The sequence below is a fragment of the Magnolia sinica genome, chromosome 1 (genome assembly GCF_029962835.1).
Source record: "Magnolia sinica isolate HGM2019 chromosome 1, MsV1, whole genome shotgun sequence".
Classification (NCBI taxonomy): domain Eukaryota; kingdom Viridiplantae; phylum Streptophyta; class Magnoliopsida; order Magnoliales; family Magnoliaceae; genus Magnolia; species Magnolia sinica.
This window is the reverse complement of record NC_080573.1, coordinates 14,680,698-14,706,170: the sequence shown is the minus strand read 5'-3', so window position 1 is coordinate 14,706,170 and position 25,473 is coordinate 14,680,698. Positions and strand designations below refer to the sequence as shown.

The following is a 25,473-nucleotide window of genomic DNA, read 5'->3' as shown; positions in this document are numbered from 1 at the left end:
TTACCATGCTCGGGCACCTCCTCCGTACACGTGGCGCACTACTCAAATCAGAACGGTCCAAACACTGGACCACTGTAAATGGACGAAACCCAAAAAATTTTACACCGAGAGTATAATTGTAACTAGCCCACTGGCTGACCGATAATCAACGCTAATACAGGAAAGTAGTAGACCGTCCAAAATCAGCCAAGAAAATGTCCAGTAATCAGAGGTTCGGGGTAGTCCAATCAAATTGATTTATGAATATCACAATCTACTGTGTGTCCTACCATTTGGACGGGTCAGATTAGAGGCACATGCCATGTTCACAATAATATAAGTGGCTCGAAAGCATAACATCCTATCATTATTCATTCCCTGCCCAATCAAAAGGCAATCGGAGGATTGAGAGAGAGAGAGAGAGAGAGAGAGAGAGAGTTATGGGGTGGTGCAACACCAATGTTCCGTACACCCCAGTTGTTCCCATGCACTCCTGCACCAAAAGAACAGCACAGGTGCTTTGGTCGACCAACCATCTCCAGCTACTACTACAAAGAAGAGGTGTACAAGCTCTGGTACACTCGCATAAGCTCCAAGCTATCAACGGCTCTTATTCTCTCTTCATTGCACTAAAATCCCCTGCCTCTTCTGGGGATTACTCTGCCTTCCTTCCCATCAGGTACGCTCTTTTTCTAACATCATGCCCTTCTCTGTGTTCTTTGATAAGGGACTGAGGACGGTTGAGATGTAAGGGCACACTTCTTGTGCAACATCTTCCTAAACATGCACTGGTTTAAAAATTAGGCTTGTCTGATCATCAGGTGGGCCACAATTGTATGAGAATTGCCACCGTCGACTACAACTGTGTCCCATCGGATGAGTGGACGGTCGTGGATTTGAGCCTGCGTACGGTCCACCTTATGGATGTCCAAGTTCTTTACACATGTAGCAAGCTAGCAAGAACGCAATGGAGCCCTTCACCATCTTACCCACAACGGTCCACATGTGTACAGACCCGACTTGTGTGCACGCTTGAGAACGCGCCAATAAAATAGATGGCATGAACATCCAAGCCATCAATGAGGCGCAGATGTATTGGCCCAAAAAACCATCCAGACCACCCATCAGGTGCTGCACTGTGTTTGAAACAGACATAATGCTAAAAGAATCCTGCCTTAGCAATCCGTTTGTTTAAAACACCATGGCCCACCTAACGAGTCAACTGGCATGATTTTTAGAGTGGGGCATCTAGATGTAGGTGGCCATTACAATGATGGCTCAGATCGTGCTGCAGCATCTAGAGGTTTGGACAGAAACTGACCTTCTGTCTTCAACAAACGCTGTCGATGGGCCATGCTCGGGCCCAGAAAATTCAAAATTTTCAAATAGGCCCAGAAAAAGCCCAGACCAAACAGTTCAAAATCCAATGACAACGGGCTATAAGCATCTTACACAATGGGGCCCACATGATCAGCAGGCTCAGATCTTTCTCCCATGTACCAAATCATCCATAATGTGAGGCGAGTAACCACATAGAGCACTCATCTACCGTTGGCATGGCATTCCTCTTCCATCAATCCATTTGGCGCGAACGGTTAAAATTCTTCTATCAGGGTCCACATGCATAGCATCGTACACGATGGGGCCCACATGCATGCCTGTACCCATGGCAACAAGTTATCATTTCAGTTCAAATCTTGCAAAGTCTTATATTCTCTCTGTTTTGGCTCAGCGCGGTGCTTTTTTTTATCTACTGGATTGCCAATTTCGTAGTTCCGGACATGATTTCCAAGGATTTTGAGTCAGAGAAGCCCAGCGAAAAACAGACGCTCGAGGAGTTGATTGCCTCCCAAGCTGAGAAAGGAAACAAACCCGACGGCATTGATTCAAGTGGACGTACAAGAAAGAGGAATGCTAGGAAGAAAAGCTCCAAATTGTGATAAAACAAAAGACTGTATTCTTCAATTTTCTTTAATCTTGGTAGAGTTTTATTGTCATGATATGAACTACCAGCAGAATGTCCCACCACATTGACTGGCTCTCAGCCATTCCACCAGAGCCAGAAATCTCTTCAATTCCACTTTCCCTTTTTTTTTCTTCTTTTTTCTTTTTTTTCTGGACAGGGCAACGAATCAATGAACAAACTAATGAGATTTCCGGCAGACAATTATTTACAGATTACATCTCAATTTTCATACAATATTTTATAAATAATATCCATCCAAACGACTTTAATCAATTATTGTCCAATCATTATCATCCAGACATGATGGTGCAGCAGCCTCCGACATGTTGGGTTTTGGCATCTTCTTGCCAAATAGCGACGATTTCCCATCAAAGAACTGAGAGAATACATGTGTTTGTTGCTCGTCTGATTTCTTTTGTTCTTTCGGGGCTGGTTTGGATGGAATTTGTTTATCATTACCAGCAAAGTTGAGGCTAATTCTCATAAATCGGCGCCTAGGTTCATCAGCGACTGTTTCTTCAGATGGTTTTGTGACTGTCAGGCCTTCTGGGTCAAGTAAAATTGTCTCTACCGTTTCATACACCTGCAACATGTATTGTAAAATAGGATTTTGCTAAATCATCATCAAATCAAACATATTTAAAGAAAATGCAAGGGTGAATTATCATCATTTCTTTCATTGTAGTGATCTAGAGTTTAACAGCTAGAAAAGAGTTGTAATAAAGCCCACATACATCTCTCCATGCAGTCACACATGCTAATCTGGTACCGGTGTGGGACATCCGAGCCATGCATCAGGTGTATGGTACTGGGTGATTACCTAATCTAAAAACTAGACCACTCCATTCATCAGGCATGACACAAGTATATCAAATCAGGGGACAAGTTTTATAACTGATAGTTGTTTTTGTATGAGTGGCCCCGTCTGATGAGTCTATAACCCCGATTATCAGGCCCTGCCATCTACATAGTCAGCTAACCTGATGTAATGATCATATGTCCTGCACAAACCAAGTTGGCATGTAGCTAGCCGTCGCTATTTATGTATCAGAATCCATTTTAAGCAGGGCCTCTTGTTCACAACACCTAATAAGTCAGAAAAAGCAGTGAGCTTCTTTTCTCTGTTTGTTATTTGATCAGAAGGCGATGAGGTTCACAGTAACAAAGGTATTTCTTTCTTTTTCTTCTTTTTATTTATTTATTTATTTATTTGATGGATGACTAATAACAACAGTTCAACATAATCTTTTCATACAGTTGGAAAGTGGATAGCCATTCCGTACAATGCATACCTGGCAGAGATCATCAATGTAGTCACTGCACAAGTCGCCCTGACATATGGCGATCAAGTAGTCTTTGCAATCATAGAATAGCTTGGATAAGTCACTATTACTAGGAAGCGCAGCTTCTGCAATTGCGAAGCTTGAGCTTAGCTGAAAATTTCAAAGAAACAGGCTCCATCAGCATCATAAAATAGAAAATGTCTGCAAGTCAAAAATCATAAAACAACGGGAAAGCTAAATGCTTGATGTACGCATCGGATACTTGTGCCAACAAATGGAAAAAGGGAAAGAATTAAAGTCGGTCTACTCTTAAATTTAAAGAGTAAAATGCTCACAGTACATTTTCTTTCTTTCTTTTTTTTTTAGATGGTAACAAATTTTATTGAAGAAAGCAAAATTTAAAGAAAAGAAAGAAAGAAAGAAAGCAAAGAGCATAAAGAAACTTAGAGCTAAATGCACGTGGTGCACAATTTTGAACTTAAAGAACAAGATGAATTTCCATCTAGACAAATGTCCTAGTACGCATAATATCAAATAGAATGTGGTACGGATTTTATTGAAAAAGGACACAACTTCCACATTAGTATTGTCTTCAATAGAAGGAATTTTGAAAACAATTGATATTCGTTTTCAGAAACAAAAAATGGCATCCGCATGCAAGAAATCACAGGAAGGAAGATTTTATGGATGTCTCTTCGTTGGGGTAACTACACATGAGCACACTGGACTGCCCACTGCTCATCAAAATTTGGGAGAAAATATTATGACATGACTGGCTTTTGTGAATAGTCCCGACATTGTCATTTTCTCGAAATATCTTATGATAATGGTATAGTTCCAAAAGGGAAGCACTAACATCTTCCTGTTTTTATTTGCACATGCTCATTAATGCCAAAATCAAAATTGTTTCCATTCCCAAGTGGTAATAGGTGTATGCAAATCATCAGGAATTGGTGTGGAAATCAATTTCCTAAGGGCCTGTTTGGGTTCGTGGAAAACGTAGGAAAGGAAATAATGTATCTCAAGAAACCTTATTTCCACTGTGGAAAAGGAAACATTATTTTCCTTGTTTGCTTTTCAACAGGATTTTCCTCTATTTATAAAAAAAAATTATAAAAAAAAAAAAAAGAAGAAAAGGATTTTGTCGTTCTTCAAAAAAAAAAAATCTAGGGAAAATTTTCTAGGTAGTCACTGGCATGTGCAAAATTAGCATGTGGCACAGGTGGTATGCTTGAAGATGGACGATGAACATGTGGCATACGTGGCATATGTGGGTTCTTGAAGCTGAATCATGGCACATGCGAGGTGCTTAAAGTTGTAAGGTGGCACATTTGACACGTAGGTAGGGCACGTGAAGCTAGATGGCAGAACTTGCGCACGTTGACATATTTGGCACATATTGCATATTGGGAGTGATTGCAGATGGACGATGGCACATCTGGTACATTGGTGTATGTGGGTGCCTTGCAAATGTGCAGTGCCAGGAAGATGAATGGTGGTACATGTGGCACATTAGCACGTGGAGTGCAAGAGAAAATGGAATGGTGGCACATGTGGGACGCTTTGCATTTGTGGGGTGCAAGAGAAGATGGATGGTGACAGATGTGGCACATTCACATAGGTGGCATAGTGGCATGTGTGGAGCATAACGAATGATGGACAATGGTTCATTTGGCACATTGGCACGTGTGAAGCAATTAAAGATATATGGTGACACGTTTGGGTTTAACCGTCGAGAAACTCATTTTCCTTCCGTTATAGTAAATGCCTTTCTTAGGGGTGGAGGTAGGAAAATAAATAGATTTATTTTCCAACAAAGATAAAAAGCGGGAAACGATATTTCCCACAAATTCAACAAAGAAAGGCTTGACAAATAATGAAGTTAGTTTCGTGATAAACAATGTTTCCTTTCCTTTCTTTCCTTTCTAAGAATCCTAATAGGACCCTATAGAAATATCCGAGATATTTTTAAGTAATCTACGACTTTGTTGTTGTTGTGGTGTTTGTTGACATCATCATCATCATTATGATTACAATTATCATTTTCATCATTATTAATTTTTTTGAGATTATTATTATCATTATCATTTTTTTAAAGATATAATTACTATCATCTTCATCATCATTACAAGGGGGTGTAGCACATGCAACACGTGGAGAGAGGAAACAAGAGAGACGATTATGAGTGAGAGAAAAGAAGGAGAGAAATGGAGGGTAAGGATGAGACTACATAGATGTAGAGCTGGACAAGAGACAACACGTGGAGAGAGGAAACAAGAGAGACGGTTATGAGTGAGAGAAAAGAAGAAGAGAAACAGATGGAAAGGATGAGACTACGTAGATGTAGAGCTAGGCACGGGACGACTCGACTAGTCCAACTCGATCCAAACCGAGTGGGTGAGTCGATCCAAATCGAGTTGACTTTGCCCAATCCGAACTCAAACCGAGTCGAGTTTGAGTCACCCAATAACTCAACTTGACTCGACCCAAATCCAACTCGGTACTGACTCGACTCGATCCGAAACTCAACTCGTACATATATATTTTAAAAAAAAAAAAAAACTTAGATTTGATGTTTCAGATCTGAGATGCCGTGTAGCTGATGGAGATGCTGCAATTTTGTCAAGTGAATCTACGTTTTGAGTTGTGATTTCAGCCTGTGGATACCCGCTGCACCCGACCCGACTCGGTACTTGTGACCAGGTCGGACTCAAATCCGGATTAGTCCAGGCCAGACCCGAACTCGAATCAGGTCAGGCATGTTAGACTCGGTACCGAGTTAGATCGAGTTCGAGTCAGGCCTATTTCAAAACCGGATCAAGTCAGATCAGCCCTAACTCGGTCCAACTCGACTCGATGCCCACCTCTACATAGATGTGTCGTATACACGCAGAGAGAGAGAGAGAGAGAGAGAGAGAGAGAGAGAGAGAGAGAGAGAGAGAGAGAGAGAGAGAGTAGAAGATCCATCCCAACTTTTTCCGATTTTGTGGCCCACTATGGATCCTAATCTCCATCATTTTCAGTCTGATGTTTTAATATGATCGGGCGCAAGAGATGCATGGATCACATGTCACGCATGCACCATGGCGGGTCCCACATAAGGCTTGGTAGCACAGGCTCCTGATGCATGCTTTTGGCGCAGGATAACCACAACAAGGACAAGAGGTGCAGGCTACTCACATGAGAAGGTTTGTCTATTTACATAAATATCCTTTCTTTTTGCTAAAAACCCTTCCCATATCCCAGAATTTTAAACGTCTCCTAAAACTAATAGAGAGGGTAAAATTGTCCTTGCTCCTTGCTTTTGGGGGTATATTCTAAGCCATTTAAAGGATTTTAAGTGAATTCTAAACGGTGGGTCAGATGACAACAGCCACATTTTCCAAGTCACAAAATACCCCTATATATACTTTTTAAATATCCTCCTATATCCTTAAAATATTTAAAGTTCTCCGCAACCGGGGTACTAATTGCAGGAGCAAAAATGTCCAAAAGATGCCCGCGCTATATATAGTAGAGGTGGATGTTGTTGTTGTTGTTGTTGTCGTTGTTGTTGTTGCTGCTGCTGCTGTTGGTGGTGGTGTTTTTAGTGTTGGTGTTAGTGTTTTGAGAGTTATACCAGTATGTCTTTGAGGTGAGATGACAACATTGGAGATAGATAAGAAGAGACAACTTACTACAGAAACAAATAGCTGTTCAAAAAGCTCAGAAGGTGAGATGTCTTCTAAAACATTTAAGATGCTTTCCCTACAAAATTAAACCATTCAAAGTGTTTGTTAGATGAAATATTTGACTGACAACGGTAGCTGAAGAATGGTTTCCAACTTACACTGCTAAATCCTCATCAAAAAGTGGTGTTTGTTTAACAGCAGGCAACGGTCTAGCTGTTTCCCATAGTTCACGCCACAAATTGCCTAGTCATGATCAAGTAAATGTAGATCAGCCAGACGCCAATGAAGGGGGCCCCAAAAAAATTCAAAATATGCACGGGTGAATTTTAACTACATGTATTTTATAGAGGGACTACCTAAAACCATTGCATGTAACTTTCACATTCAACCCAACTCATGTTCCAATGTGCAACATATGCCAGACATCTGAACCATGTGTAAGGTGTGCCCACCATAAAGATCACCTGGCACAAAACTCAGATCAGTTCGCACATCAAACCAGCTCCATTGTATGAGAATGGTTTAGTCTGAATCAACGTACAGATGTTGCCCACCTGATGAGTTGACCACCAGGTGATCTTCATGATGACTGATGAAGCCCAGGCACAGCCCAGATGTCCGTTAACGAGAAACATGAGCTGGCTTGTATGTGAACAATATGTTGTAGGTGACCATTCCTGTATGTATAATTAGTTAATTACTGGAAAATGTACACCGATTGCACAGATCCTCTTAATTTACCAGATTTATTTATTTATTTTGGAAATAACCAGATTTACCATACAGTTTCACACCTACTTCAACAACATGATGTAGAATAAAAGTTGTATCTTGTTAGGTCTAAAGAAAGAAAAGGTTTGACTAGAAACAGCCCCAAAAATGTCAATTCAATAGGCTTACAAGCAATGATCATTGTAACATCACATGGTGTAATGTAGCAAGAGGTAAAGGAAAAGAAGAAAACATCAGGAGAAAAGATGTAGAGAGATTAGACTGCTCTCATCTAATATCCTTTTATTGTGAAGCCTGAAACATAAAAGATACGATGTCCTGTAGGACCATCAAAGGAAAAGTGCACACATAATAATACCAACTACCCCACACAGGTACACACATACACCTGCACACCCACACACAATCACCTAAACTACCCCTCAAGTTGGAGCAAAGATGTCACACATGCCCAACTCACACACAATCACCTGAAGTTGAGAAGAAGGAATGGCCAGAATATCTGCTAATTATTCATTGAACCACACATTAGAAGTACAGAGCAACTGGAAAGAGATCTTCTCATGAATAAAGTGACATCAACTTCAATATGCTTTGTTATCTCATGAAAACTAGATAAAATGAAATATGAATAGTTGCCTGATTGTCACAGTACAGTGGAGCTAGAGTAGAAGACTTGATTCCCATGTTCCAAAGAAGGGATCCAATCCACAATCTCATGGGAGCCATGAGCCATATAGAGATATTCTGCCACCATAGATGAGAAAGCGACAACTCACTGATTCATGCTTTCAAAGAGAAGATTACCTCCCAAATGAAACTCACCTAACACAAAATCAATGCAGGTCGACTCATCAAGTGGGCCACATCATCAAATCAATGGATGGCTAATGGTCTGACTAGATGTACAGGTGTGGCCACCTAATGAGCGGTCAAAATGATATTTGAGATAGGTGATCTCAACTGCGGGGTTCACCACTGTCTAGGATGGATGTCCTAAAAATGACATATTAATGGGAAAAGATGGGTTGCAGGCTAAGTTAGCGTGTCCGTCCAATGCACGAACTATGTCCCCTTTTTCTTTACGTACTATTCTGCTTACTATACATGTTGCTATAGCATTATAGACTGTATTGTTACTCTAGTTCCCATCAGGATAAATCTGACCTCTTCCTCTGTTCCCACCTACATATATGGGATACTTTAAGAAGTGAATGTCTTTCTTAGTACAGGGTCTGGGGAAAGAATGGGAAAGACGATTTCACTATACTTCTGACTAGGAACAGGACCTACCACAAGAATATTTCTTTTAGTGGGGCGATAACTCTGAAAAGACAGATTGCCTATCTTTTCTTTCATCTCAGGAGAAATACGATTGGGGGGAGTTAATTCAAAAGTTGTGACTGCATCAGTTCTCCATTTTAATAATATATTTTACCAGTGTTTAAATTATCGGCGACAATATCGAATTGTCGCCGATAATATCGGTATCGCTAGCTCAGCGATACTGAAAACCCATTTATTCGAATCGCTGCCAAATATCGCCGATGTTTTCGAAGGGTGGGAATTGTAGCCAACAAGAGATGTTTTCGGCGATAAAATCGTCGAAATCAAAAACAAAAAACGCAAGAAAATACCTGTTTTTTGCCCGAATCTGGTTGAAAACACGAATTTCAAGAGCTTCACGGTTGTTGAGTGCGGATCGGCAACTTTCCGGTAAGATTCAACCCAAAAAAATTGGTTTTTCCATCGAAAAGTCCTCCGACAGCTTCTCAAGAAAAAATCGGCTTGCGGGCTATGAAAATCTCGAGATTTTGTTGGAAAATAAAAGTTTTTTTTTTTTTAATTTTGGGATGAGGGAGAGGGATTTTCGTGTTGAAAATCCAGAGATTTTGGTGGGAAGGAGAGGATTTTCAGGGTTTTTACGGAAATTGGGGATGGGATTTCATTTTAAATCGGGGGTTTGTGTTTTGACGGTGCAGGTCGGTGCTCCATGGGCCCCACCATGATGCATTTGTTGTATCCATTATGTCCATTAATTTTTAAATATAATTTTAGAGCTTGATACAAAAAAATAGGTAGATCTAAAACTCAGGTGGACCACACCACAGGAAAACAGTAGTCATTAAATGTCCACCATTTAAAACCTCCTAGGGCCCACTGTAATGTTTATTTGATATCCAAGCTGTTGATTAGGTCTTAAATACCTGGGTGAAGGGAAAAAAGAAATATCAGCTTGATCCAAAACTTTTGTAGCCCCCAAGAAGTTTTTAATGGTAGACCATATACGTTCAATCAACATTGTGTGGTCCACTTGAGATTTTGATCCATCTCATTTTTGGACTGTTATCATAAAATGATCTAGAAAAATGGACCGATGGAATGGATTAAACATATGCATCATGGTGGGACCACAGAGCATGGACCAGTGGCGAGGCTTTAAATCGGACTGCGTACTGAGCTACTCAATATGCTTTTATGGTAGTGAGTCAACTCATTTGGGCCCACTGTTAATGTATGTGATTTATCCACACCTTCTATTCATTTTTTCTGCTAATTTTAGTGGTTGATCCAAAATTGTAAGTAAATCCAAAGCTCAAATGGACCATACCATGGGAAACAGTGTGGAATAATGATTTCCACCGTTGAAACCTTGTTAGGGCCCACGATTATGTTTATTTGTCATCCAACCTGTTCATAAGGTTGAACGGACCTCGATGAAGCGAAAACACGAATATCAGTTTGAGCAAAAGCTTTTGTGGCCTCCACGAATTTTTCAATGGTAGAGGTTCAATCACATTGTTTCCTGTGATGTGATCCACTTGAGCATTTTATATTCTTTCGTTTTGTGGTAAAGCCATAAAATTATGTATTAAAATGGATGAACAGAGTGGATAAAATAAATAAATATGGTGGACCCCACAGTGTTTACTCAGTGCACTAAGGTTACTGAATAACTCAGTAAGCAATCCGCTTCCTACCGGAACCGGATTGGCTGGTGTACCTCACACCAGCTATATATCTGGTGTATTGACGTCAACAAGTTCTGTGGATCTGATCATGAGGTATGTGTTATATCCAAACCGTCCATCCATTTGGCTTGCTCGTCTTAAGGCTTCAGACGAAAAATAAGATAGATCTAACTATCAAGTAGACCACACTAAAAAAAAAAAAAAAAAAGGTAGTGGGAGATTAAATGTCTACCATTGAAACCCGTTTTTGGGGTCACAGAAGTTTTGGATCAATATGAAATTTGTTTTTCCTCTTCATTCTATCCTTTGTGATCTTATGGACAAATTAGATGGAAAATAAATGTTATGGCAGGCCCTATGAATTGTTTAACGGTGAAAATCATTATCTCTGCTGCTACTTGTGGTGTAGTCTAGATGATCTTTGGATATGATTCATTTTTTAGATAATGCTCTAAAATGATCTATAAAAATAGATGAACGGTATAGATATAATAAATACATCACTGTAGGCCCATGTAACTTTGATCTACCTTGAACCGTCCGTACAAGAGGAGCGTCAGTGCTCGTCTCCGCACGACACATACCTACAGCAGCTATATAGTTGTTGTGTGGTACACCAACCAATCCGCTTCCGCTTTGCGCACCTCCGTACAACCATGATGCATGTGTTGTATCCATACCATCCATCCATTTGGAGAGATCGTTTTATCACATGAGAAAAATAATGAGACAGATATAAAGCTTAAGTGAACTCCACTGTAGAAAACAGTGGAGACAATGACATCCACCGTTCAAAACTTCTTAGGGGCCACAGAAGTTTCCAGTCAAGCTTATATTTTTGTTTTCACTTCATCTATCTCTATGTTAACTTGTGAATAGGCTAGATCTAAAAAATACATCATGGTGAGCCCTATAAATGTTTCAACTAAATAGGCTGAATCTAAAAAATACATCATGGTGGGCCCTATAAATGTTTCAACGATGGGTTGATTGATCCCACGGTTTTCTGTGGTGGGTCCACTTGATTTTTAAATTTTTCTCATTATTCTTGTAAGTTTGCATTTGTATTATATAAACTCATTTTGATTACTATTTGAGTGATTTCTTACGACAACATATGCCTTTTGGCCCCAATTAAATGGAAACTTATTATTTAATGCATTATTTTGCAATTTTTTCATTCCTGGATGTGTAAATATGCGCATTTAGGCATGTCCTGAAGTTTCACTGAAAAATTCCACCATTTTCTCCATGTTTCCCCCTTTTTCCCTGCATTTCCGGTTATCGGCGATAACGATATTATATCTTTATCTCTGGCCAGCGAAACTTGTAGCGATACCAACAACTCGAACACTGTATTTTACCTATGTATATGTAAAAGAACCCAAAAAAAGAAAAGGAATAATAAGAATAATAGACCTAAACTAGATTAACCACATGTAAAAGAAGGAACCCCAAGGAAAATGATAATAATAACTAAAATTAAAAAATGGGTTCTTTGTATGACCCATGGCCAGGAGTGTCAGACATGAGGATACAAACACACAATGGCACAACACACACAAACACACACACACAAATGGCGATATACCGGTAAGAGAATAATCTCTCTCCAGGGGCAGATTTGTGAAGGCCATGGGAATGGAAATAGTACAGGTAGGGAAAACTTATATCCCAGGAAACTTTGGGAAAGGAAACATTGTTTTTCTTGTATTTTTTCAACAATGTTTTCCTAAAATTTGGACCTATTTTCAAATTTGTTGTGGCGAGACGAAAATTCTTGGAAATTTTTTTCCAATAGTTATTGGCATGTGCTAGATTAGCACATTTGGCACGCATGGAACGCTAGAAATGGGGCAGTAGCAAATGTGGCATATAGAACATATGTGGGGCACTTGATCCTGAATCAGCACACGTGGCACATGTGAGGTGATTGAAGTTTTATAGTGGCACATATAGCACAATAGACTCATTGGCACATCACATGAAGCTAGGTGTCACTTGTGCACATTGGCACGCTTGGGTTACTTTGGGCGTGGTTGTTGTTGTTTGGGAAGGGGGGGGGGTGAGAGGGATGGATGGTGGTATGTGTGACACATTAGCCTCATTTTGGCCTTTTTTAAATCTATAGATGATAAAGAATGATTTGGAGATTATCTCCTTCTTGTAATAGTTATCATGGAATTTATGCTCTGGTACTTTTTTTTAAAGGTTTTCCTTAAGCTACCTCATTAACATAAAAATGCCGTTTCAAATTTTAAAAAACGAGTGTCAAGGAAAAACGCCGCTCCTCTCTCAAGTTGATGCATATGTGAATGCGATGATCCAAGTGTGTTGGATCTGTAGGCAACGACTATTGATTTGCCATTTACTGAACGTTGCCTTGATCGGGCTATCCTAACCATATATTAAGAGGACTATCTTAATGAATGTGAACTACCATGATGAGACCCACCATATGGATAGTTCAAAATGTTGACTTGACCTTTTTTCTATAAAAAAAAAAATATATTGAACGTCTATTTCACGAGACATTGATCTAGTGGTTAGAAGTGTTCAATCTGTGAAAATTTCTGTGCACTGGCCCATGAAGTGCAGACTGGAGCCTATTGGATGGTCCAATCTGGACAGTCCATATCAATTAATTAGACCGTCCTTGTGTCACCCATAATCATACATGTGGCAAGCATGAGATCCATTCCCTTCATCTATTTTCTTTTTTTTTTCTCTCTTTTTTTGCAACCAGCAACAGATTTGTCTTAAAAGAAAAGGAACCTAAGTTTCAAAGTAATAGAAGGGCAATTGGAGCCTTCCTAAGCCAAAACCATGGATGCATCAGAAGCAAGATTAAACAAAATGTTTAACTTATGGCCCATTTGGCAGCAGCAAAAATTCAAGCCTGGATAGCCTGGATAGGTCGAGCCTATCTTGTTCTTGTCTGGCTAGGCCAATGTCGTCCGTCCTAGATGGGCATGTCTGCCATTTGTTGGAACCTGTTCGGTGTGGCAAGAACAAGCTTGTTTGTTAGTTGTTTGAGGCCTAGCAAGGTCTTATTTTCTCCTTCAAAACACTCAAAGCTCTATGGGGCCCATCAACCTATCAGAGTGAAATCCACTCCATCCATCGGGTTTCTCCCCTGACATTCCCCATACAAAAACATCAGCTCAATAAATAAATAAATAAAAAATAAAAAACTTAGTTGGCTTATACAATAGAAAAAAAAATGTAAAATCATAGGTGAATCCTTAAATCAACCCACATGAGTTTTTAATCATCAAAATAGTTGGTATGTCTCTTCATCATATGGTGGGAGGAATCTGATTAATGGGTTGGATTCAATATCCAGACAATATTATAGGCCCAATGCACAATGTTAGGTATGTGTCTCCATCTCCACCGTCGCTTGTCATGTGACCCACCCAAGTTGTGAATCAAGCTTATATTTGATTCGAGGGCTTAAAATCACGATTCGAATGTGATTGACGGATTGGATGTCACCACACATGGGCAAACAAAGGAGTCAATGAGAGAGAAGGAGAGAATTTCGCCTGGGCTTGCTAGGAACATATTCCTTGTAGAGACAACAGACTAGGAGGCAAACTCTCAAAAAGAGATGAGTTGCCCTCGTTTTTCTCAGGATCTTAGCTAGGATATTTCTCAATAAATGCTCGACTACCCTAATAGTCGTAAGCCTGGACAAGGCAGTCTAGGCACTCGAACTTTTCTTGCTACCAAATGGCCCCTTTAAAAATATAGAATCTAATCTCATCAAAGGAGTGATGCAACACCCATGGTTCTTCTCTATCTCATATGCAATGCAACAAATTAGGATCATGTTCCTCAATCATTGTTGGACAAAGATTCTAGGAGATAGAGATGCAAATAGCTTCCTTCAACGTCATAGCCTCAGCTAGGATTTGGCTACCCGAATTATAGGATCAGAGGAAAAGGAAAAAAGAAAAAACTGTAACACATGTCTTAATCTTAAGAATGCCCCCATACCAGCCAAATTAAGGGTTCCATTCAAGTAGCAGACTAAATTTTAGCATTTCCAGGGGAGGAGGGATCCAGGGGGTTGGGCAATAGAGGGCCTCACCGGCCAGAGACGCTATCCTGTGCCAATGACTCTATATATCCAGGATATTCCAACCTCTAAATTTAGGAGAAAGCAATTAGAGGTGGGCATAGGACGACCCAATCTAGCTACCTGGACTCGTCCGACTCAGTCCAATCCGACTCAACCCGAACCGAATGGGTGAGTCGGTCCAAACCTAGTAAGCTTCACCGAATCCGAACTAAAACCGAGTCGAGTTCAAGTTACCCAGTAACTCGATCTGACTCGACCTGAAACTCGATCCAGTTAGACTTGACTCAATACAAAACCCGACTCGACCCGACTCTCTAACCCTACCCCAACCCAATCCCAACCTCTCTCTCTCTCTCCCTCCCTCATCCTCCTCTTCCAAGCACGACAACCACCCACCACCATCACCCTCCTCCTCCTCCTCCTCTCTCTCCTCTCTCCTCTCCACTCCCTCCCTCCCTCCCTCTTCCAAGCCCGACAACCACCCACCACCATCACCTTCCTCCTCCTCTCTCTCCTCTTCACTCCCTCCCTCCCTCATCTCTCAATTCGACTCGGTGTCAACTCGACCCGACTTAATACTTCTGACCGGATCGGACTCGGTCCGAATCAGTCCAAGCCAGATCGAACTCGATATCGAGTTGGATCAAGTTCGAGTCAGGCCTATTTCAAAACCGGATCAAGTCGAGTCAGCCCTAACTCAGTCCGACTCGACTCGATGCCCAGCTTTAATAGCCATGCCCATTCTGTAAACAAAAGCTGTCTTCTCGAATATCCATTATGCCAATTGAAACAACTCATTGAAAATGCGACTATTCTTCTTTCCATAAATTCCAACAGGTTGCTGCTACAATGAGATTCCACAGCACTCTTACTTATTTATGACATGGACATCCATCCCAGGATACCACTTCCTCTGCCTGCGGCGGCTGTTTGGTCCAACACAGATGGAGATCAACATAGGAGGATTTTCAAACGCTTGACATGAAGGAACAATGAAGGAAGATCTTCATGGGCTTTGCATAGCACATATCTGTTAGGGATCTAAAGATTGCATTTTTCATATTATCAATGGTTAGCAGTTTATCTCTTAATGGCTAGCCAGAGAAAAGAAGCTCATCTTTTGGGCCCTACAGCCAATGGACACACCCAAAAAATCATATGGGTGAGGTGATCTAAGCCACTAGTTGAAGGACTTTTGAGAATTAAATACAGTTGGTTAGAAAACAAGTGCATTCAACAATTGACAATCAATGGAGGGGGATCATCTAACTAGTGTGTTATGCAGTTTATGGTCCATTATGGTGTGGCCTAGAAAATGAAAATTCCAAATCTCATGTATCATAGATACATGCCATGTGAACGGATATCCAAACCGTAGAAATAGTTGAAACCATAAGAGATGGAAGTATAGCGCTCAAAATCATATCGATTAGAGCATCTTAAAATGTTTATTTATTGAATCATGAAAACTAAATTTTCTTATTTTGACCTTCCATGAGATGATACAAGAATGAACCAATTAAGATCATTTCTTCAACATCACTTTTTGTTTGTAACCCGTATAGACCAAGTCTCATTATTTGGTCAGGTTAAGGATAGGAGTAGCGGATTTGCATAGACAGAGTTGAGGGATCTGGTTTTGGGAGAGATAAATAGAGTCGGGAGAGATATTGAGCAACAAGTAAGTTCATTTTACCTCTATCATGACTCCAAATACAACGTCTGTCGCTGCACACTAGAGCCTATGTTCTCGACAATCAGAACCTCCACATTTGGGACTATGATATGCACATCATTGTTTGAAATATCGTCAACAATTTAATATTATCACTAATAATATCGGTCTCGTCGATAAAATAATACCGATATATTATTCTATCATCTCTTTCAGAAATCATCAACATCCCAATGATATTATCACGATAACAATAATATTGAGTTTCAACGATAATATCACCCTTGTAGCTAGCAACCACTGGTCATTGTTGCCACCTACCCATGAAAATATCATTACATATCGACGAATATCACCAATTGTTGGAAACAAACTGTGTTTTGCAAAAATATGGTTAAATTAAAATAAATATAAAAAAACTCTAAGAGATCTGGTTGTTGTCTCTTTGGATCTAAGTTGGGGGCTCAATTTCGACAACTCCCATTAAAGATCAATGAATTAGATCAAATATTTAAGGATGAAATCGAAAATTGAAGCATCGGTGGGGAATTTAAAGATATAAAATATTAAATTAAAAACTTATTTTTACTTAGATTTAAACGTGGATTTCAAATGTAAAATCAAGAGATTTTAAGATCGATTTGGTTCAATTTGGAGAAAATGAGGGGGAAAATCTGGTTTTTTTTTTTCCTGATTTCTTCTCAAAAACAACTAATTTGGGCCTCAACTAATTTGGTATAGTACGTCCTGTTGGAGGTGAGGAGGAATCTTCACAACACCCTCCTTGTTGTTAAGTCGTACTAAGTGATGACGATAAGACTTTAGCCCCATTCAACACTTATTATGGGTACGATGATGACGATGGTAGAAAGTCCAATTTTGGGAAAATGGGGAAAATCTGATTTTTCCCAATTTTCTCCCAAAAACGATTAATCAACACATCCAATTTTAATCTTCCTTTGACACTCGAAACACTGACTAGGCTCCGATGCACTCACCGAGGATGGTGGACAAGATCCATGGCATTGTCTTGAATGATATGACCAAAGTATTATTCTTCGGTGAACTGGCCAACAGATCGTTGGCTTTGACCCATCGTATACCCCCTCACCATTGCCGCCTCCACCCCTATTGGTGCTACCTATATCAGTGCCTGTCTCACACCACTAAGTACAACTCGACGAAGGGGGCAGTGAAGATGCATCATCACCCTATCAGGACCTATCAAACCAAATTAGTTGAGGTCCAATTAGTTATTTTAGAGAAGAAATTGAGAAAAAAATCGTATTTTCCCCTTTTTCCCCAAATCGGACAAAATTGATCTCAAAATCGCTTGTTTTAGACTTGAAATCCATGTCAATGCATGGGAATCATGCACAAACATGAATTTCAAGTGAAAACCATGTTTAAATCTATAAAATAAAAAAATAAGGTTTTTTATCCATTTTTTCATACCTTCAAATTTGGGGCCCACTTAACGCTCGATCTTCAATTTCGGTCCTAAATATTTGCTCCAATCCATTGACCTTTAACAGGAGTTACTGAAATTGAGTCTCTAACTCATATCCAAAGAAAGAACAACAAGATCTCTCATTTTTCTCTTCCTTTTTAAAAATAAAAAATAAAAAAATTAAGCCTATTTATGCAAAACACGGCCTGTTTCCAACAATTGGCGATATTTGGCGATTTTTCATCAAATATTTAACGATAATTTTCGTGGTACATGGCAAAGTGATCAATGATTAGTAGCTACAATAATATTGTCAAGATGTCAGCGATTTCCAGAAGAGATGCGATAGAATCATATCAGCGATAATATCAAGTTGTCAATGATATTTTAAACAATGATTGTGGCCAAAAGTTGAGACATCCTTCTCTAAGGAATCATAAGCATGCCTAAATTCTTATGCATCCACCATTCAAGACAACTTGTTAAAAATTCAAGGGCATTTTGATTGACTAGCCACAATTACTTATCCTATTGGTGATACGGATAAAGCCCTCTTTGTCCTTGGTGGACTTGGGGAAGACTTTAAGATCTTGAAAATCACTCACAAGTCACAATGCATCCACCTTTGTCCCTGACAATTTACATTTGCTATTATAACAAGAAGTCATGTACTCTTCTACCATGGCTTCATCTTTTCATCCTTTGACCACTACAAATGATATTTTCTATGTTAACAACATGAATTGGAACGTGAAAGGAGAAAGGGGAAAATCAGGAGATGAGTTTTCTATTAATCACTCAAATCAACAACCTTACTATGCTCCTTGGAATCATGTCTAATCATCTCTCCTTTCTATATAACCACATGGACTATAGCCTAAGCTTTTTGCTGCTTCCTCGTCTCGGCACACAGGCCCTTCTGCTTCATATCAAATCCTAGCTCGCTCTTTTCAAAGGATGGTATCCACTAGGACCTCATCCATTTGCATCAGCTCAGTTGCCCAGGGGAGTTTCTTGCCTGATTTGCGGTCATGCCACTACTGTTATCATCAACCAATAAGTGTGTGGGCACGTCTGCATGACCGTGTATTTCAGTGGTATGGGGGAGTACTGAATGTCTTTTCGTTCTAGTCTTAATAAAAGTGAGGATGGGGGATGTCCAACCCTAACTTTCAACCTCTCTTTCTTTCATTCTCTTTCTCCATTGCTCTTTTCTCTTCTTTACTGTGGAAATCCTCTACAATAAGTAACAATAGAATTGAGTTTGAGGCATCGAATCACTCTTAACTCTTAAGCCACTGTAGGAATTCTTACACAATCATTGCATCACTAAATTGCATAATATAAGATAACAGTATACTTTGAGTCATGAATGTCAACTTCTTGTAACACTCAGTCAATCTATTGCCATCCTTATTTTTATCAGAATCAGATATTAAGGGCCTGTTTGGATTCGCATACAGTATTGTATTGTATTGTATTTGGGTACTGTTCATGTATACATTGGACGGTTTTCAGAATACATCCAAATCAATTAGATACTAATCAATGTTTGGATAGGAGGTATTGTTTGGCATAGTATACAATACGTTATACAGATCAATGTTTGGATAGGACGTATTATGTCTGCGTATTGTACAATCTTAATTGGGTCGGGTGGCCTGTTTGACGTATGGAACTTTCTGATTTCTAGCCCAGATGATTTTCACATTGAAATGTACCAAATGAACGGTCCCGATCTTACACCACATAGGTACCAGATATCTTGTAATTGTACAAATTTCAAACTTTCATCCGCTACTGAATACAGCGCAATGAATAAGAAGTATTGATGGCAACAGAACCCACTGACAATACTCTACCGTCGGTTCGAAAATTTGGTTGGAGTTTGTATTCACACGCATGGGATTCAACTCCTATTCACTCCAATCCAAACACGGTAAACATCAAATCATAACTTCTAATACGATACAATACATCCCAAAACGCGTATCCAAACAGGCCCTAAGGAACCAATGGAGAAGGCTGCTATGGATAAAGGGAATGACTGGAGAAAAAACACATATATCTTCCCTAACTCCTCATAATATCTGAAAAGGAGAGCATGGTAGAACATAGACATATGATATTTTTGATGAGTTCTGTTTTTCCAAATAAGGGATAGAATGACATTGCCTAATATATTGTTTATAAATTACACACACTCTAGATTTATGATGCATTTCATATTATAGGAAAGGAAAAAAAAAAAACAGCTGACCTTCTTTTTGCATTCTACTACTTAGTTGACCTTTTCTAGATGATGGCTCTCCCCCATCAAAGGAATCTTTAGTCTCATCGTCTGACTTGGCTTCTGTCCAATCTGGTGGTGAGTGCCATCTTACAAAGTCTTCTAAAATGCACCCAGGATTTGCAGCCTAATACATAACATTTAATAGGATGGAGTCATGTAAAGTTTCAATCAACTGACTGTTTTAATATTGTTACTAGAACAGAAATGCAAACAAGTATATATGTCGAAGGATTTTTTTTTTTTTCATGAATGAAATTTACCTTGAAAGCCTGCATGTCGGAGAGGAGTTGAGAACAGCCAGCACCAAGACTGAGCATTTAAAAAAGTCGCCACATTAGAAAAACATTTTGTTGACTGAAGCACATTAACTCCATGTCAGAGAGGAGTTGAGAAAAGCATGCATATTTTCATAAGGGAATAACTATCATTTCCTAATTATCATTGTTTGCATCTTAGAAGTTGTATGTTCACCAACAATTACACACAATATGCTCATGGTACTATAATTTTGTACTAAGCTACACTTTCTTTCCCCAGTCTTTATTTATTTATTTTTATTATTATTTTATTTTGTGGCTAATGCCCTTGATGACAAACCAACCCAAATCGATTATCCTTGCCCCAGGAAATAATGTCTCCCATTTAATGTATTAGACTGCTAATAATTGCAGAAAGCTTGAGATGAACCATAAGTAGATTATGGTGCTGGTTTAGGGAAGCATCTGTTTCAAAATGCTCACAAATGAAAAGGCCAAGGAAGCACGGACAACACCTTGGTAGTGTTAAAGTCCAAAAAAAAAAAAAAAAAAAAAAAAAAAGAAGAAGAAGAAGAAGAAGAAGAAAAGAAAAGAAAGAAAGAAAGAAAGAAAGTCCTAGGCCCTCTTCACCATGGTGTGCTGTTAGTGTTCGAATTATCACCGATATTATCTTTATCTCCAGCTCAGGGATATCAATAACACTGGTAGCGATACCGATAACGATGGTAGTATAAAAAATTCCAGTTATTAGCAATGTCGCTAAGTATGCCAACGTGTCAATATCGCTAATGTAATCGCCAATATTTTCAACTATGTAAATTCTAAGCGTAGCTTGCATTGCCAATTCATCAATATCTCCAATGTATCGCCAATAGTTTTGACTATGTAAATTCTAGGTAATGCTTGTATCATAAGTGTATTGACGATATTTCAATAACATCGCCAACGTATTGACATCATCAAAATTTGGTTTATTAGAAGAAAAAAAAAAAGTTATTTCAATTTTTTTCATAGGCACATGGTTGTATTTAGTGTTCAATTTGTCATTGATAATATTTTGATGTTATCGATATCACAACATGCGTGATATTTAGATCGCAATCTTTCGTTTCCTTTCCAATTGTTGATGATTTCTTGGCGAAATATCATGTATTGAGTATTGTTGATATTTTGCAACATTGATAGATGTTTGAATAGAAGGTTGGATGGTTATATAGGCTGAATGGAATGGTTGGACTGATTTCTTACAACAACAAATGCCTTTAAGGCCCTTCTTGCAATTTTTTAATTTCTAAATATGCAAGTATGTACATTTTAACATCTCATAAAGTTTCGCTAAAAATTCCATCATTTTTCTCGTGTTTCCCCGCATTTCCTGTTATCAACGATATTATCGACGATATCGATATTGTTTCTGTATTCCTGGCCAGCGAAACTTGTAGCGATACCGATACTTCGAACATTGTGCGCCGTAAAGGCCGTTATATAAAGGTAACGGTGGCAACCGTTACACGTTATGGGGTCATAACAGCTGTTATGAAAAAAAATGACCCGTAATTGCCGTTAACGGCACATTACACCCCCTATAAAGGCCATAATAGCCCCGTAATGGTCTATTATAGGACATATATAGGTTTTTCATACTTTTTAATCAACATTACGGAGCAGATATAGGTTTTCGGGGGTTTTTTCAATAAATTAAAATTAAAAAATTAAAAAAAAAAGAGACCGTAACGGCCGTTATGGGGCCGTAACAGCCGTTATGCCCCATATCGTAAAGGTAACTATGGTGGCCACCGTTACGGAATACCTTGCTCTTCATTAATGAGTTCATTATGTGTTGTGTTATATGGACTCTTCAAAGCAGGGAAAACAAAGCACCGGTAAAATCCTGCATCGATTATGTGACATGCCAGGATTCTTCTACCAACTGATTCTAGCCGTTTAGAAGCCTGAATGTTAAAATATATAAATAAATAAATAAAAACTCTCACCAAACACTTGTTAATAGGATTCTTTGCATTAAAGGAATACAAATAAAATCTTGTACTTCGAATTTAGAACATAAAACAACTTTAGCTTCTAACAGATTCACTTAGACCATTTATATAAAACATAAAATAGCAAGGTTTTTTCGTGTTCCTCTCTTTCATCTATCAGAAGACTTTAAATTTTGTTAGATGTTTGTCTTTTGTCTGTCCTTTATATTTATTTTATTTTTAAAATAATTCCTATTAAATTTATAAGACTGCTACTCCCTCATTTCAAGAGGAAATAATAATAATTTTGCAAGTGTCATCTTGTAACCAGGGCTCGACAAAATGAATACCCTGTACCATTATCAGAATCCAACACTCGTTTCAGTAGTCCATGCAACAGAATAGTGTATCATCCCTATGGATGTGGACTTGCTCTTATTCAGCAGTTAAAACATTTTACCCGAGGATTACACTTAGGCGGTGGCACTATAATATTACACATGAACTTTTTAACTTGTTTTCTATTAGGAAAACAACAGCATTCTTTTTTGAGAGAGAGAATGAAAATTTTTATTAGGTCGAAGCAAAAGGAAAACAACAAAAGCAACGCAGAGCCGCCAAGATGTGGCCCAGCTATAACCTGAGAAAATCAAGATTACAGCCCTTGAGCTTAGAAACGTTGACAGCCCACTCTATGACAAGCAATCTGCCCCTTTGGGAAGTGCCCTCTGCCAATTTACTTTCATTTTTAAAACATCTCACATTTCTCTCTTCCAATTGACAGTTTCAGAGAAATCTGTAAATCACCTTAGCAAAATAGTTCTTGAGGAATCTGTAAATCACCTTTTCCTCCTCTGTAAGATAGCATGTCTTGAGAGCTGATCTAGAGGACATTCTGGTTCCAAATGAAGCAATCTCAGGCAAACTATGCCTTTCATGATTTATGGGTTTTATAAGAAGAAGAAACAACCATATCTTATTACTCGATAAGTCTTTCTCTCCAAGGGCCTTCTGGCCATAATTAAACAGTATATTATCAGGTATGCAGGTTGCAGACTTAGTTAAGTTCATAAAGATCATATCTGACTGATCAGTTAGCAATCAGGAGAAAAATATCTATTGGCTCAGCCTCCTGGTTTCTAGAAGTTCGATTTTGAAAGCAACTTTGTAGCAGCCCAACTAGATCAGGTATCAGCGGGATGGTTGGAGTCTCATATGGTAGTATCATCTTATGTTTCTCCAACACTGCAGGGCGAAAGATACTTTTGATGACAATACAAAGACGAATTGTTTTGCGCTATGTTCTCTCTGCGCAGAACCCTGGCCCAACAATTATTACAGGAAGTTGCGTTCACTTTTACTGGATGAAATCAGAAGATGCTGAATCTTGGAGAGTACCGTCTGACATCGATGAAATTAGAGAGAGAATCTCTAAGGTCAATATCTCACTTTCTTGAATCTCCAAATCTGTAAACCGTGGAACTATTTCTCCTTTCACTGTTGTAATGTTTATTCTTGCTAATAAACTTTCAATATCCATAAAAATATCAATCTGGCTTTTATATATAATTATATTGTTATATTATTTTAGTATTATATTATATTATACCCAACTCTGGGGGAAAAAAAAAAAAAAGAACCCTTTAATATAGCAGGTAGTCACTATGTTTCCTCTACTCAAATTGATGACGTCAACTTTTCTGGTTGTTGAGATTCATAAAACCAAGTATTTTCGAAGTTTACTGTTAGCAGTTACCGGTTCAGACAAGCCCTTTAGATATGATAACTTGTCATTCAAATCTCAATGCAGTAAAGGCTTACGGGAATATCAAGGACAAAAGGAAATTTCTAGAAACTCATCAGGAATTCTCTCGAGAAGATATACTGTGTGGTTTTCAAAAATAACCTATCTAATTGAAGTTTCATCTATTGGACACACCAACCTCCCTGTTCGCAGCACAAACTCCTCTGTTTCTCTGATAAGGTCTTCTGTAAGAATTGGGCCCTCCTGAATATGTAAGAAGGTACATACATTAAAATATAATGAGTTCAAAGAAAAAAAAAAGCAACCATCTTCTTGCAAAGTATGACTCATACCTGGGTAACTGGAGAGTACACAGATTCATCAGTTTCTAACATGGTTAAACTTCGAGATGGATGATCAGCTCCAAGTCGGAGAACAAGATCACCAGTGCTAGTTCTAGCGTAGATGATTGGACTTGAGGACTGGTTGGACACAGAAACGCCTGACCCTTCGGTGTTTGTATTGGTTTCTTTCATTACAGAATCCAATGATTCAACAGAGATTATGCGGCGTCTTTTCCTGGCAATACAGCAATTAATAACCTGCAACCGCTGATGCAGAAGACAATAATTCAAGTCTGGAATTTCATCCAATGGCACGTGAGGTACTGGCTGCCCTTCAGACCACAATCTTCTCAGCTGCATGCATGCAAGGAACTCATTAATAATTATGTGCTCAAGATCAAAGATGGACTATCCCTTCCCAAAAAAAAAAAAGGGATCAATCATGGACTATGTGACCCAGATACTTGTATATGTGTGTTATCATGTCATGATAATATTGAATACTCATGGGATACTTATGATATGCTTTGACAGAATCCTATCACATTTAGGTTCGTCTTTTATTTCAATTCTAGAATGAAAAGTCTTATAGTAAAGACCAAGTAAACATTACCAGTTTCATCAAATTTAGCTTGATCAAAAGACAGAAACAATAGCTTGTTCAATATAACAAAAGACAAATATAATGATTACTTGGCCCAAGTGCAGGAGAAAATTGCCATAAGATGCCTGGTGTCCGAAAAGGGGCTAGGATTGTGCATGCAGAGACTAGGGGGAGATCATCCTAATTAGACGATTGCATGTTTGAGGGATAAGATAGAGACACGTCATCCCTACTGTCGAACTCACTGATGTCACTATCCGATCGAAAAACGAAGAGGAAACTGGCACCTTGGGATTCTGCTCAAGGAACCAGCATGTCAACTCCAAAGAGTCATTGTCAACTGTTGAATTGACTGAGTCCCCCTCGAGAGGAGCATCAAGAGATCCCATCGAATCGTTCTTAGCAAACGAGGTTGGCTTGAGAGGATTGAGCTCCTT

General features: G+C 38.9%; 2 protein-coding genes across 3 annotated transcripts in view; one reads left to right on the top strand and one right to left on the bottom strand.

The window, feature by feature from the left end:
* Positions 1 to 351: 351 nt before the first annotated feature.
* On the top strand, positions 352 to 2,155 carry LOC131240729 (uncharacterized). The gene is made up of 2 exons (XM_058239158.1): positions 352 to 658; positions 1,712 to 2,155. The coding sequence occupies exons 1-2, from the start codon at positions 420 to 422 to the stop codon at positions 1,917 to 1,919; spliced, it is 447 nt and encodes a 148-aa protein (XP_058095141.1). The 5' UTR covers positions 352 to 419; the 3' UTR covers positions 1,920 to 2,155.
* Positions 2,112 to 25,473, bottom strand: part of LOC131240716 (uncharacterized) — a 40,579-nt gene continuing 17,217 nt past the window's right edge. Inside the window, exons 7-14 of one of the 2 annotated variants that reach the window (XM_058239141.1) lie at positions 24,442 to 24,786; positions 24,288 to 24,352; positions 20,369 to 20,417; positions 20,076 to 20,232; positions 7,058 to 7,142; positions 6,906 to 6,975; positions 3,238 to 3,378; positions 2,112 to 2,528 (exon numbers count right to left, since the gene is read on the bottom strand). In XM_058239141.1, coding sequence (XP_058095124.1) covers positions 2,211 to 2,528; positions 3,238 to 3,378; positions 6,906 to 6,975; positions 7,058 to 7,142; positions 20,076 to 20,232; positions 20,369 to 20,417; positions 24,288 to 24,352; positions 24,442 to 24,786 — 1,230 coding nt within the window. In that variant the 3' untranslated portion in view covers positions 2,112 to 2,210. Of the gene's footprint in view, positions 2,529 to 3,237; positions 3,379 to 6,905; positions 6,976 to 7,057; positions 7,143 to 20,075; positions 20,233 to 20,368; positions 20,418 to 24,287; positions 24,353 to 24,441; positions 24,787 to 25,473 lie in introns of those variants that run through there. The other variant, XM_058239146.1, reaches the window with a different exon arrangement.

Excerpts from the sequence above, each read along its gene's own strand:
- LOC131240729 (XM_058239158.1), top strand. The coding sequence starts at position 420 with ATGGGGTGGTGCAACACCAATGTTCCGTACACCCCAGTTGTTCCCATG. Across the intron at positions 659-1,711 it reads TCTGCCTTCCTTCCCATCAG|CGCGGTGCTTTTTTTTATCT; the intron begins GTACGCTCTTTT and ends GTTTTGGCTCAG.